Source organism: Botrytis sinoallii (assembly GCF_014898435.1).
Source record: "Botrytis sinoallii strain Bc 23 chromosome Unknown BSIN_011, whole genome shotgun sequence".
Taxonomy (NCBI): Eukaryota; Fungi; Ascomycota; class Leotiomycetes; order Helotiales; family Sclerotiniaceae; genus Botrytis; species Botrytis sinoallii.
This window is the reverse complement of record NW_024066038.1, coordinates 1,529,916-1,545,097: the sequence shown is the minus strand read 5'-3', so window position 1 is coordinate 1,545,097 and position 15,182 is coordinate 1,529,916. Positions and strand designations below refer to the sequence as shown.

The window sequence follows — 15,182 nt, the reverse complement described above, 5'->3', positions numbered from 1 at the left end:
TCAAATAATCCCAATATAACCAATGACTTCCAACTCTCCCCTTCCTCTTATCTCCCCTTCCCCTCCTTCTTTTTCAAACTCTCTCAACTCCTCTCAACTCTCTCAACTCTCTCAACTCTCTCAACTCTCTCAACTCTCTCAACTCTCTCAACTCTCTCAACTCGCTCAACTCTCTCAAATCTCTCAACTCTCATTCTAACCATCTACATACAAGCAGCAAAAATCACAAAATCTACAGAGGTTCTTTATCGTCTCTCATATTCCGACTAACATCTCATAGCACCCTCTTTCCTTCACCCTCCCTTCCATCCCCTCCCTCACCTTCAACCCAATCCAATCCAACCCAAATCCAATCCAATTAACACAAATCTAATCAAATCAAATCAACACATACAATCCTCACAATACAAATAAACAATATAATTATTTACAACCTAACAATCCAAATTCCAAAAAGCCCTATCATTATCATTATTAACCTAACCTATCCATTATCTACCTACCTAACTACCCACTCAACCCCCAACAACCCCTCCCTCCATCCGTCCAGTATACACCCCAAATCCCAAACCAATCCCGCGCTCCTTATCCCCTTGATGAAAAATCTAATTCCCAATTCCAAATCGCAAATCCCCATCCCATCCCATCCCATCCCCCCAAAATTCCCCATCAACAAATCATCTTCCCCACAAAAAACCCTTCCATATCCAAATTCCCCCCCTCGTTCTCCCTCCCCAAGAATCTCCCCTCCTTTATCCTTCCCTCTCAAAAGAAAACCCCCAGCCCATATTCACCCCTCCCTCCTTACCTCTTCAAAAATTCCCCTCCTTCAAAATTCCCCTCCCCAAAAATCCCCCAAAACCCAAACCCCAAAAAATCAATCTCACTCCCTCGCGTGGGGTCGAACCACGAACCTCTCGATACCATATCCTAACAGTCGAACGCGCTAGCCAATTGCGCCACGAGGGATGTTTCATTCCCAAATGAATCAATTTGTGGTGATTGATGGGCGGGGTGGATTTATGGGGATATATTATGTTTTATTATAAATTAGTATGAGGAAGGGTTGAGGAATGGGGAGTGGTTTGTGTGGGTAGGATATCTAGGTAGGATACATAGATGGAAGGAAATTGTTAGTATTATTATTATTATTATTTGTGTGATGTGATGTGGTGGGGCGGAGTGGAGTGGAGTGGAGTGGAGAGTGGAGAGTGGGGTGAGATGAAGTTACGGTGGGAAACTCAGGGAAGTATCAGTGAGGGAATATCGTACAGGAAACAGAGAGAGAAAGAGCATGAGAATGAGAATTCGAAACAGAAGTACAACTAGATAGGTAGGTAGGTACCTAAATAACAATAATATCCATATTTCCAACGACTACCTACCTACCTACCTACCTACCTACCTAGATATATAATATGCCAATAAATTACAATACACTATAATCTCATACCTAGATACAATATACAATATACAAATACCTATACAATAAAAGATACAATAAAAGATACGAGATACATGCTAGGAAAAATATTAAACAATATTTCTTTCCTCAATCAAGTTCTTTCTTCCTACTAATTTCTCATTCTTCATTCATTCTCATAATTTCATTCTTTTCTCTGTTCTCTGTTCTCTGAATTTCGGTTCTCCTTCCCTTCCCTCTCTATTCCCAACCATCTAATCATACAAAGCCCGCCTTGCTCCCATCACAAACCCCTTTGTGCAATCCACCAACTACCATCGATTATCAGAAAACAAAAGAGATATCAAAAAAGTCAAAAAACAAAAGAAATAAACGCCCCTTCTCATATACTAATATACTTAATAAGCCTGTCCCGTTCAGAAAAAAATTGGCTTCCCTCATCTTTGTCCCTCCGCTCCTCATCCGACTTCAATACTAACATCCCGAGCCCACCCCCAAATATTTCACTACCACCCACCCCACTATCTCCCAACTATTTCATAGTTTTCAAGAATCCTTCTAAATCGAAACTTTCCTCATACTCCTTTCCATCCCACAATTCTCCCAAATCATCCAACCAACCTTTCTTTCCTTTCTCCCTTACTTCTCCAGTCGCATCAACCATATCTTCTTCTCGTTCTGCTTGAACACTACTATCTGCTGCTAATGGAACTTCCGATGTATCACCTAGATTAAAGAGGTCGAGGATTTGATCTGTTTCCATAGTTCCCAGACCCGCATTTTGTTGATTGACTACTGTGGATGCTACGTCGATTTTGAATCTTTGAAGACTATTTGGAATAAATTAGTATTTGATTTGTGAAATATTTGTGAGAGAAAAGAGTGGAAGGACGGGAAAAATATGAACAGGAATTATAACGAACCTCAAAATCTTTTCCTCCAAAGTACCCCTAGTAATCAATCGATAAACATTAACCACCTTCTTTTGACCAATTCTATGAGCTCTGTCCATAGCTTGTAAATCTTTCTGAGGATTCCAATCATGTTCCACAAAAATAACCGTATCAGCACCCGTCAAATTAAGCCCCAAACCTCCTACACTAGTTGTAAGAAGTAAGACATCATAGGAAGGATCGGAATTAAATTTGTTGACGATATCTTGACGTTTATTAGCATCAACTGATCCATCCATACGTAAGAATTGTACTGAAGGTAACATCTTCTTAAGAACATCATTTTGAACCATATCTAACATTTCCTTCATTTGACAGAAGATTAAAGCTCGATGAGGTGAGACAAAAGAAGTTTCGGTGGTAATTTCATTTTCGGAAGAAGTTTCTGTACCAATACCACAATCAACAAGTAAATCTCGCAAGGCCGTTAATTTTGGTGCGTGAATAGGATCTCGAAGACTAGTTCCTTGTTTGGCAAGAAGTCGTTGAGTATCTTCATATTGTTTATGACCTTCTTTCATAACAAGCGCAGGAGAATTGCAAAGTTTGCGCATGTATTGTAGAGCTTGGAAAATATGTTGTTTTGCTTCTTTATCACCAGATGATGCCTTTTCGGCAAGAGTTTTACCTTCTTTCTTGGTGAAATCCTCGAAGAGTTTCTTCTGTAAATCACTAAGATCACAGTAGTAATTTTGTAAGATTTTGGGTGGTAAATCATCCAAAACTTCTTCTTTAAGACGACGTAGGAGGAATGGTAGAACTTGTTTATGTAAAGCTTCAATAGCAAGAGCACCAGCTTCTTGCTCTTTTGAAGAAGATTTACTATAACGACTCGCGGCAATTGGTTTGGCGAAACGATCCAGGAAAACCTTCTCAGCTCCAAGGAAACCTGGCATGAGGAAATCGAAGAGAGACCAAAGTTCCAGTACATTGTTTTGAATTGGTGTACCTGAAAGGATGAGTCGATGATTGCTAAGAAGACGTTTGACGGCAACAGTAGTTTTAGCTCGAGGATTTTTAATTAAATGACCTTCATCTAGAACACAATAGTTCCAATTGAGTGGTGATAAAACATCAATGTCATTACGACAAATTTCGTACGATGTAATGACGATATCAGTTTGACCAAGTTGTTCTCTAAAACGAGCTCGATCAAGTGGAGGTCCAACATAAGCTGTACATGTTAGGAAAGGAGCATATGCTTTAATCTCTTGTTGCCAATGACCGGAAAGAGTAGGAGGACATATGATGAGAGATGGCATTCTTCTGGATTCGGGAGCTCCAGTTTTCGCAAATTCCTCAGCTCTAAGATGATGATCACTTGCGACAATACATAATGTTTGTAATGTTTTGCCAAGACCCATGTCATCGCAAAGAATTCCATGAAGATGATATTTGTTCAAAAAGTTGAGCCAATTAACACCTTCTTGTTGGTAAGAACGAAGTTCCGCTTTGATGGCGACAGGAATTTTAAATTCCTCAACTTTATGAGGATCCAAAAGTTGTCCGATAAAGGTACGTTCACGATCTCTACCTTGTAATAATTCTTGTGATAAACCAGGAGGATCTGGAATACCTGCTTCAAGTGGAACAAGTTTAACCAGAGTAGCGAAAGAAGTTGTAGCAAGTACTCGTACATCAGTATCTGAATCACTCATTCGTCAAGAACAGGAAACGATGAGGAAAATAACATATGGTAATATACTATCACCCATGACAGCAATAAGATGATAAATTGATTCAATGACTCCTTGACGGAAGTTGAGGTCGAGTGGATTGCTGATAGAAGGTAAAACTTTCTCCACAAGTAAGGTCATAGCTTCTACAGTGATAACACTGCAAACCGTTGCAAGACATTTAGCTGCCATATAACGGAATACTGATAATTCTGAGTGAAGAGCTGTAACGACAAGAGGAAGTAATTCCATGATAAAAGGATATAATGATTTATCCAACGTGGGTGTCAATGCACGAATTACAGACATGCCATCAATAGCTTCTTGTCCAAATGGTTGTGCAGGATCTATGCAGTCTCGTGGAAGAGTACCACCAAATGCATGTCTTAGTGGTTGTTCCATTAGACTTTTAAGTGTAGGGACCTTGTTTAATAATTCGGATCCGAATATTGTCGAAAGTTGTTCCAAGGCTTCCTTGGCACCTCTTCTGGTTATTCTCGCTTCTTTGGCTTCTCTTGCAAATTTTGCTGCATCTGGATGATCTTTACGATCTTCTTCTTTCCGTAATGATAGAATGGCAGTCGTGAGAGGAGCATTCGGAGCGAATTCTGGTGTCTCTGAAGTTTCCATACACATAAATTTGACCAGATTTGATACAACCTTTTGTGCCGGTCCAGTACGACCACCTTCTGCAAATATTTCGATAAGTCGAGCGATAGAGAAAGCAGACCGTTGTTGTAATTCCAAAGTTTCCTCTTTCTTGACACTGTCCATCATAGATTTGATGATATGAGATGGCTTCTTGGGTGAAACCTTCATAGCGACCAAAGCACTTGCAGCAGCAGCCTTGATACGGGTATCTCTCAACTCTTTGATGCTCTTTGCGTTATTGATGACTTCGGTTACATTTTCGCGTGCTTCAGTAAGAGCTTGAGTTGCTATCATCCGTTGACCAGGAGAAAGCATTTTCTTTAATCGATCGAAATCCTCGGAAACACATTTATTAGCAGTCACAATGGAGAAAGCATCTGGTCCAGCTTCAGCTTCACCAGCTACGACAACCGCAAGTACAGGTAAACGTCCTTGGGAAACTTTGCCAACATCGCGAAAGGTATTGAGGAGTTGTGAACATTGGGTTCGAACCAAATGTGTGTAGCTGACTAAATCTCTATATGTGAGAGGGCGTTCATTTTCGAGAATATTTGTAAGAGCTGGTTCAAAACGTAAAGCATGAGTCTTTGAGATACAATTTTTGGCGTATTCGTCGATGATGATAGAAGCCGTTAATTGGGTAGAAGAGAATGCCGAAGACATTCCTGGGGTGATACTAGCATCATATGCATCGAGGGCAGGAGCTGGTACGAGAGACATAATAAGACCCATGGCTTTTGCGGCTGAGGCACGAGATCTAATCAAAATATCCATACCCACCAGATCCACATCACCTTGCATCATGGGACCATCGACGTCATGTGATGATGATGTAGGAGAAGGTTCAACAACCTTTGCAGCCTTTCGACGCTTTTTCGTTGGAGGTTCAGGACCAGAAGGTGTGCTTGGACGAGCGTTACTTGTAGGACCACTAGGTAAGTAAGAATTACCGGATGGTCTTTGGAAAAGTGTGGCGTTCATGGGTATTTGATGTCGAGATACACCAATAGGATGTAACGTAAGTTGCATCAGAGGATCGATGTGTGGTGCAAATTCTGCAGATAAATGTTGTGGATCTCTCGCAAGGAAATGTACTAATGCTTTCCATACTTGAAGTGATAAGTTCAAAGTATCTTGGTTTCTCTCAACCAAAATATTTTGATAGATCAATCGAAGAATTCTTCCATCCATCCAATCTCTAGTCCCTTCACCCTCAATGCCGACAAATGTTAACAAAGCTCGGAGGACTGCTGAGCGCACGGATGTGATGGTATGCCGAAGGAATGGATATAACCTTGGTACCAAAAGTCCAAAAGATTGTTCAGCATCTCGAGAGGCATTCTTTTTCATAGCTTCTAATACTTCAGGGAAACTGCAAAGTTTGGCCAGCAAATCCATGATCTGTCCTGTACTAGCACTCAAATCATCACCAAGATTTGAGAGACATTCCCAAACAATATTGATGAGACCATCAAGTGCTTCAGGTCTCAAGTTGACAAACTCTTTGGCAATTGGAATAAGTGTTGCTGCACTGACAGAACGAACATCGTCATCCCAATCACCTAAACCTTTCATTACAGCACGAATGACTCCATCGATCAAATCGTTATCTTTCAGTAACAAATCGTTTCGAACTGCCACCAAGTAACGAAGACCAACCATACCACCATGACAAATAGCCCAGCCTGGTTTATCCAGTTGAATGTCATTTTGTATAACGAGACGATACAAAATGTGATGAACGGAATAAACGACTGGAGGTGGAAGGTGAATGAGTAAAGCTCCCAGAGTTTGACCAATTGTTTCCCGAATGGGTGCAACAACTGTGTCTGAAACATAGTCCCCAAAACGATCCAAGATAAACACGCAACACAATCGACAAGCTAAGTCATCAAGCCAACGTTGATTGAGTAAGTTGTTTTCGCTACGAGTCTTTCCTAGCTGTCTTCCAGCGCCGGCTCCATGGACACGTATGATATCCCTCAAACCCATTGCAGCACCATGTCTAGTTTCCCATTGAGGATCGAATAAATCGACCACAAGGAATTCACAGAGACGTTCATAAGGCCACTCCGATCCTTCTTGTTCGCCCTCGGTCTCAAGTTCGGATTTGATTGGCATGATTGGGCCCTTGAATTCTGAAACGACTTTGGAATCCTCGTCTATTTCAGCATTTCTTTCCGTTGAAAAGTAATCCGCCATAGGGTTTTTGGAATCTTCGCCACTAGCATCTGGCATGGAAGTATCTGCATCATTCGAAGTATTGGTGCGTCGTACTGAAAGATCTACCAGCCTACTTTTGCTACCAGCAGTCATAGCTTCTCTTTTTCTCTTTCGCTTCAGTTGATTCAGTTGTCTCGCACTCAGTCCACTTTCTTCGAGGGTGTAGATGTACCTTTGTTATTTTCTTGTCGTGAGAAACCATTTGAATCTTCACGTGCCAGTGTGGAACTGGATCCGTTCTGGTTATTGGTTGGAGCTGCATATTCGAGTTCCTCTTCAGAGTATGGACCAAGAAGACCAAGTCGACCATCAAGGGTCTTCTTTTGATGAGCAAGACGCTGAGCGGGATCCAAAGAAGCTAGAGCCCAATCATGACCTCTATCACCACCACGAACAAGTTCTTTCCCATACTTGAGAATTGATACAATATCGAGAGTATCGAGACTTAACTGTCCTTCGGCAAGTGGTGTAGGCTCTACGTCTTCTTCCTTTTTGATTCCGGATTCCTCGATTTTGGATTCATCTTTCGCCAAGTCATCCTCACCATTTGGGTCATATTTTTCTGCATTCTCAACAATTCCGGCTAATGCTTTTGAAGCAGCTGTTCGTGTATCCCAAGTCTTATGACGAAGATACGGTACCACTCTTGTTAATAAATTGAAAAGTTCTTCGGGATGTGATTTCTGTACATCAGCCAATTGCTGAGCAGCAGTATTCCTAATTAATGGAGTGCTTCCCGTTTCCAGTAGCCTGAGTCAAAAGTCAGTAAGAGGTAGGGGAAAGAGATGAGGCTCAAATGAAACTCGTCCAGAATATTCTCGAAATGAAGATCATTGATGATCATCTCATGTTACAAGAGATCTTCAATTATACAATTCCCGTAAAAATTCCACGGCATATTACAAGTTTCAAGGGTTTGATATTGTCTCAACCGAACGTGGAAAAGATGGAGTGACCCAAAGAGAAGATACTCACGTGACAAGTCGATCCAATCTATTTCAACGTATCAGCATGTCAGCAAATCCATAATTAATTCCCGAAATGCAGCATTCAAATGCAACGCGGCCGCATTGATCACAGCTTAATATTGGGGGGGGGTGGAGGTGAAACATTACCTTGAAGCCATTTTCAATACGCTTGTGGTTCATTATCTGTATGAAGAGGATCAAAGGGAAAACGCCATATATGCCAAAAGATGAGTTTTTGTGAAAGTTCGTTAATCCATTCAACTTCGTTATCGTTTGGTATAGTCGTCGTCGTGGCAAAAAAAAGTAAAAGTGTACCTTGGGTGATACTTGGAAGGATAATTGCCAGTATGCAATATTGAAGAAAAGTTTATTAGACGCGTAAATGCAATGAATTAATAAATAAGTAATCGCGAAGAGAACCCAAGAAATTTTGATGGTGTTGTGAGATATAAGTAAGGTTAAAGTGATAGCGACGACGTGGTAGTAATTGTAACCTTTCAGCCTTGATCGCGAGGCGGGATATTTTTCAATTGGAGATTTAAATACGGGGGAAAGGTATTATTGTATTCTTTTCCCCTTTTGAATTGAATGGCTGATTTGACTATGGTTGTTGGGTGTGTATGGTATGATTGATGCGGTGGTATGGTTGATGTGGTTGGTATGGTTGATGTGGTTGGTATGGTGATGTGGTTGGTATGATTGATATGTATGGATTGATATGTATGGTATGGTTGATACCGGTATGGTTGATTGATACTATGTATGTAGTATGTACCGGTATGGTTTGGTATGGTTTGGTATAAAATTCGTTGGACTCGTTGATTGGTTGAATTTTCCCCTTGAGTGGATTTTGGTGGTTTCTTATGGTAGCAACATGGTCGGTCGGGAGTCGCCGTCCTTTATGGTCCTTAAGTATTCAGAAAATCCCAATAATTTTCTTAATTCGCTTAAAGGCTTAGCGCTGAACTTATCCCTGTTGCAGTTGCTTCAAGCCTTTCACTAAAATGGAGATCACGAATATGGCTGGGAAAGAGAAAAAAAAAATTGAGGGGAACAGGGAAGAGGGAAGAGGGAAGAGGGAAGAGGGAGAGGGAAGAGGGAAGAGGGAAGAGGGAAGAGGGGAGGAAGAGTGAGGAGGGAGGAGGAGGAGGGAGGAGAGAAGAGAGAGAGAAGAAAGGGAAAAAGGAGAGTGAAGTGTGATATTGGTATGAATGAAGTGAGGATGGATGAGTGATGAATGAGTAATCACAATTAGGTGAAAATTTAATAACGAGAGAGAGTGAAGAAAACAATAAAAAGAACATCCATGATAGGAATAAGAAGAGTACCCAAGTATTTATTAGGTAGAGACAACAACAAGAATGATCACAAGGGAAGGAATATAATATATATAAACATAACGTTATTACTACAACAATGATAAAATCTCTCCATAATATCCAGTCAACCCTCACAACATCTTCTTACATCGTAAGCAATAATATTTATGAATAATAACTTCAAATCGCAAGTCACAATACATACAAACATACTCTTCTCTCCATTCAACCCGATATCCTCCAACTTTCCCATCTCCTTCCGTCGGAGATTAAATTTGGAGATAATTTTATAGGTTGAGATTCCAAGCAAGTAGCCTTGATACAGATTACCGTATACCTTGACCATTGTGCTAGGTATCCAAGAGGGCATGTGCCTAAGAATCACAAAGTAAATCTACTCTAGAACATCATCGCCATCCAATGAAAAAGGACAGATAGTATTTGAATTTGGGATAGACTTTGCAACGGTCTTACAACAACGGTAACTCTGACAATGAAGCCTTATATCAGACGACGCGACGTGAATCAAAAGTATGTAGTATAGATAGGTAGGTTGATATATCATCACAAAGAAAAGAGACTTGATATGAAATCAATATCAACATCGGCATCAACATCGGCATCAACATCAGCATCAATATCAACATCAATATCAACACCAGCATCAACATCAGCATCAACATCAGCATCAACATCAGCATCAACATCAACATCAACATCAACATCTACCTTCCATACCTTCCATACCATCCCACTCATCTTAGGCAAATAACCTGGGAGAACATCAATTACCGATCCTACAAATAGACATCGGACTTCCGGTTTCATTGAAATGGAAACCCCATGTCGGTATAACCAATCATCTATGTACCTAATAGTCATCGCTTTATCACGATTCATCCACGTAATATCATTCAAAAGCCGAGTGAGTACTGCTTACGGCTTATGACTGAGTAGGTATTATAGATTGTATGCAAGGCACAATTGAAACATTGTACTACGACACTTAGGTATGGTTGGGTCGAGCAATTACCTATCTTGATGCAAATCTGTAACAGCTTATGGGAGAGGTGGGATGAAAAACAAGGCTGGCCGAGTTACATACTAAGGAGAGTAGGGCAATAATAGTCCAATCTGAAGATATAATGACGAGTCAGGCTGTAAGTTATCATTGATGAGATGGTGATATGTTATCGTAGATACCGTGATGCTGGAATAGGTCTAGAGTAGACTCTCTATATATATAGATAATGTAAGACTAGGTCGTAGTTGTCCATCGATCCTTCATAATTGAGACCGTTATGTTTCTATTCCTTGACGAAACTGGGGAATGTGTCAAATACCAAGATACATATAATTATGTATGTATTTATACATTTCTACCCAGTACCTATACCTATATATCGATCTATATATCAAACTGTATATCAATCTATATATCGGTCTATATATACCTCTATAACACCCCTTCGTAAACTGACTTCTATCAGATATATCCTCCTCAATCATACATCCCTTCCATTCATCCCTTCTCCCTCATTCAATCACTTGATAGTAATGACTTTGTTCACACGCTCTTGAATTTCATACCCACCAAAGCCAGATGATCTCCCTACCGTGAGACACGTTCTCTTCCCTTTTCAATTGGTCAAAATATATGGGCAGAACTAAAAGGCGGTGAATATACAACCAAATCAATGGATAACATCAATGCCAGCCTGGATATGCCCCATCCATCATTCTCATAACTCCATGCAATCAAAGTAACTTGGATTAGACATTGAACGTTGACCGTTAAATCTATTCATCCATCTTTCAATCAACTTTGGAGTATCTTGTAAAGCTTCTTTTTATATTTTTTTAATCACAAGAATCGATTTACAAGTCTACACACTTCACTCAATGCGGTGATCACATCTAATTCTTAGCTACTCTACATCTGCCATCGTCTTGCTTTACACGTCTTCCTCATAAATCATGGCATCTTACAATGTGCCAGCGACTGCCCCTCGACCGGCGGTTTATGGAGGACCTGTACCAATACCTGATCCTTCGGCACCCCCTGGAACTTTCGCACCCGGTACAAAAATCCAAGTCGGATCTCACAAGGTCGTTATTCAAAAGTACTTCTCGGAAGGGGGGTTCGCTCATGTCTACCTGGTGAAAATGCCAAAACCTATCGATGGGACAGATATTGCCGTGTTGAAAAGAGTCGCGGTTCCTGATAAGGAACATTTGGCAAATATGAGAACCGAAGTGGAAACCATGAAGAAGTTAAAGGGACACCGCCCAATTGTTACATATTACGATTCACATGCATCACAACTGAAAGGGGGAGGGTACGAGGTATTCTTACTTATGGAATTTTGCAATGGCGGTGGTTTGATCGATTTCATGAATACTCGACTTCAAAATAGATTGACGGAACCCGAAATCCTAAAGATATTCTCAGACGTGGCAGAAGGAGTAGCATGCATGCACTACCTCAAACCTCCCCTTTTACATCGAGATCTTAAAGTTGAGAATGTTCTCATAACTTCGACTGGTCCTTCACGAAGATTTAAGCTCTGCGACTTTGGCTCCACGGCACCACCTCGACCTGCTGCTACGACCGCTGCTGAATGCAGATTGATCGAAGACGATGTCCAAAAACATACAACATTACAATATAGAAGTCCTGAGATGATAGATGTATACAGGAAACTACCAATTGATGAAAAGTCGGATATCTGGGCATTAGGGGTACTGCTGTATAAATTGTGTTATTATACTACACCGTTCGAGGCTCAGGGACAACTTGCTATATTGAACGCAAGTTTTAAATTTCCCTCGTATCCAATATTTTCGGACCCCCTTAAGAATTTAATAGGTACATCCAATGCTGCGCTCAACGCTCAAGGGGAAATTGTGCTAACAAATTCTAGCATCCATGTTGAAAGAGAAGCCAACATCTCGTCCCAATATATACCAAGTTTTGAGGGAATCATGTCTCATGCAAGGAATCGATGTTCCAATTAAGGATGTATGTTGTTTTATACCCTCCATCTTCCATCGACAAATAAAAACTTACCGTATTAGATATATGCTGGAAGGACCCAATCTGAATCGCGACAATATCAGCAGTTACCAGCTACCGAGTCTCCAACATCACCTCCAGTTGTAGGAGCAGTTTTTGCGCCTCCAACACAACAGCAAACAGTTATACCTGATGTCGTACCAATGCGAAGGGGAAGACCCACGGCTAATTCACAGCCACAACCTACAAAACCTAGTCCGTCTCCAATGAGAGGCACAGTTAGTGATCCATTTGCCGCTTTGGATTCTACAACTTCTGCTCCAGTTGTAGACGAAATCTCCAATCGATTTCCAAGCTTAGATCAATTCTCATTGCTTCATGAAGGGGGCAAATTTGATTTTGGATCAAACTCACCCACAAAGACATCACAACCTGTTAGCAAACGAGTTACAGAAAGATTAGCTGATGATGCATTTGCCATGTCAAATCGACCGGGGCCATCAACTTCAACCAATAAGCCATCTCGTGCTCAACAAATTCTATCCAGTAATCCACTAGAGCTTCAAACATCAGATGTACCAGCAACCTTAATATATCAACCCACACCTACTCACCCTGGTGTGAAATCCTCATATGTATCCCAAGGTACAATGACAACACCAACTCCTCCACCTGCAAATGCACGACCTCCTAATTTCACTGCTTCTCCACGTCTCCTTCCATCAGATCATCATCGATCAACTAGTCTACCACGAAACCAAATCGCAACTCCATCTAGAACACCGACTCTTGAAGCACAAGAATTTTTACCTGTTCATCCTGGCTTACCTCGTACCTCTTCATACAATCCACCATCTACTCATTCAAAACATTCATCGTCATCTAGACCATCACTCGAAATGAGTAGACCTAACAATGAAGCTCTTGAAAGTACTATCTCTCGAACAAAATCCAGTCTGAGTCGATCACGTCCGTCGAGTCAATATTTGGAATCCAATATGGACTTTCTTCGAGAAAAGGAAGGTCGTCCTTCGATTGATTCCCAACGACGCCCATCATACTCTAGGGATTTCGCAGTCACAGATCCGACTGATGATGATCCTCAGTCGAATGTGGACTTTCTTAAATCAATGGAAGATCATGAAAGGGTCAAGAAAGATAGACGTCGAAGTAGTGGATCAAAATCCAAACGTTCTAGTATGCCTTCGATTTCGTTATCTGGAACTAAAAATTTGCTGGCGGGTAAATTTGGAGATGCTTTCAAAAGATTTGAAAATAATGCTAGTGCTCCACCTGGTCCAAGAACTCCAAGTCCTCTACATGATTTAGATCGACGTGACTTGACACCAATCGCTGGATCTGAGGCAACAGATGATAGAAGTGATGATGGAACGGTAGATGACAATATGACACCAGAGCAAAGACGAGAAAATGAACGAAGAAGATTATCAATTGAAGAAAAACGTGTTTCTGATGCAGCAGCCGAATATCGAAAACGACTTGCAGATCGTGGTGGTGCACCAGCTCCAAAAAGTATTGGTGGTGTAACCCGAGCTGCAAGTATTCAACATAAAGTCAAAAGTCTCTTGGATGAAAATAGTCAACAACCTTCCCCAAAGAAAACGGCAGAAGGTTATGGAAGATATACCGATATACCAGGTCAACCTAATCCTTTACCAACTGGAAATCCATATGGAAAACCTTCTGTAATTCGCAAAACAGCTCAACCTTCAATCCCTTCATCCGATCTCAATTATACGAAACCTCGTCCTCAACAAATCCCTCCTCAATTACCAGTTACTAAAACAGGACCAAGACCAAGTGCCCCGCCTAAACCTACCCATCTCAATAATATGAATACGGGAGGTAGTGTTGCTATCAATAACTCTCCACCTAAACAGTCATATCTAGCTAATAGAGGTGGATCTGGAATTCAACCGAGATCGGATATGACGTCCTTGGAAAAAGAAGAATATCTTGCGGATTTTAGTAAAAGATTCCCGAGTTTGAGTAGTATTGAAATGGTGGAGAGAGAAATTGAGAGGGAGGGGGAACAAAGTACAGGGTTGGGAATAGGGATGGGGAGGAGAGATGATAGACCTAGGGTTACTAAGGAATTGTGAATTTTTAGTTGTAGATTTGGAAGGTGGGGAAAACAGGGTGGATGGGATTGGAGGGTAGGGGGGGTGTAAGTTATAGAGTGTTGTGATGTGATGAGATGTGATGTGGTAGTCGGAATCATGGTATTTTATGTTATGTTAGCGGCACATGCATGTAAATGAGTGGAAATATACAGATAGTGGTTGTAGTAGTAGCAGTAGTAGTAGTGGCATCTGGATTCTGAAATAAAAGGAAAGGGGTATTATGAAAAGAAGGAAAGATAGAGGAATGGATAGAGGAATGAATTAGAGAATTTATATATTTTTGTATATTTATTCCTAGGTACCTAGGTATTGATAGGTGGTTGATTGTTTGGAGTGTATTATTGATCTATCTGTGTACCTAGGTAGGTATGTGTATTGAATTAATAGGGGGTGAATAAATAAATGTATAGCTTCCTCTCTTCTGTCTTGTGGTTGTTATTGTTATTGTGTGTTATTGTGTGTTATTGTGTTGTATATATATAGGGAAGTGGTATGTATGTATATATGTATGTATTACCTAGTAGGCCTGGGGTAGGTAGGTAGGTAGGTAGGTCGGTAGATGGTTTCAGGTTTTATGGGATGGATGGATGGATGGATGGATGGGTGAATATATATCTATTTTTAAGTAAGAGTAACAGTAAGATTTTGGGATGTTTGTTGTTCTCATGAAAATGAAAGCTGGAGTGTGGTAATAGTAATAGTACCATCAGCAACTCCTCAAACCCAAGAAGAATTCCCGCTTGACAAATCAATTGTATTGTGTCATGTTAAATCATATTAAATCATATTCCTTCCCCATGCACACCATG

At 40.7% G+C, this 15,182-nt stretch overlaps 2 protein-coding genes across 2 annotated transcripts; one reads left to right on the top strand and one right to left on the bottom strand.

Moving 5' to 3' along the window:
• Nucleotides 1-1,926: 1,926 nt before the first annotated feature.
• Nucleotides 1,927-8,605, bottom strand: EAF02_007053 (uncharacterized protein). Its single transcript, XM_038903101.1, has 6 exons — nt 8,042-8,605; nt 7,902-7,919; nt 7,099-7,676; nt 4,082-6,949; nt 2,347-4,021; nt 1,927-2,253 (listed from the first exon to the last, which is right to left on the bottom strand). Exons 1-6 carry the CDS (start codon nt 8,050-8,052, stop codon nt 1,956-1,958), a joined length of 5,448 nt encoding a protein of 1,815 aa, XP_038757422.1. The 5' UTR covers nt 8,053-8,605; the 3' UTR covers nt 1,927-1,955.
• A 2,355-nt stretch (nt 8,606-10,960) lies between these two features.
• Nucleotides 10,961-14,352, top strand: EAF02_007052 (uncharacterized protein; the record flags this gene model as incomplete). Its single annotated transcript, XM_038903100.1, has 3 exons — nt 10,961-12,082; nt 12,138-12,235; nt 12,292-14,352. Exons 1-3 carry the CDS (start codon nt 11,191-11,193, stop codon nt 14,350-14,352), a joined length of 3,051 nt encoding a protein of 1,016 aa, XP_038757421.1. The 5' UTR covers nt 10,961-11,190.
• Nucleotides 14,353-15,182: the final 830 nt, after the last annotated feature.

What these genes read in the sequence shown, in the direction of transcription:
- EAF02_007053 (XM_038903101.1), bottom strand. An exon ending in TATTGCTGTCATGGGTGATA is followed by an intron (nt 4,022 to 4,081) that starts GTATATTACCAT and finishes TGAGTGATTCAG; the next exon opens with ATACTGATGTACGAGTACTT. An exon ending in TTGGAGGAAAAGATTTTGAG is followed by an intron (nt 2,254 to 2,346) that starts GTTCGTTATAAT and finishes TATTCCAAATAG; the next exon opens with TCTTCAAAGATTCAAAATCG.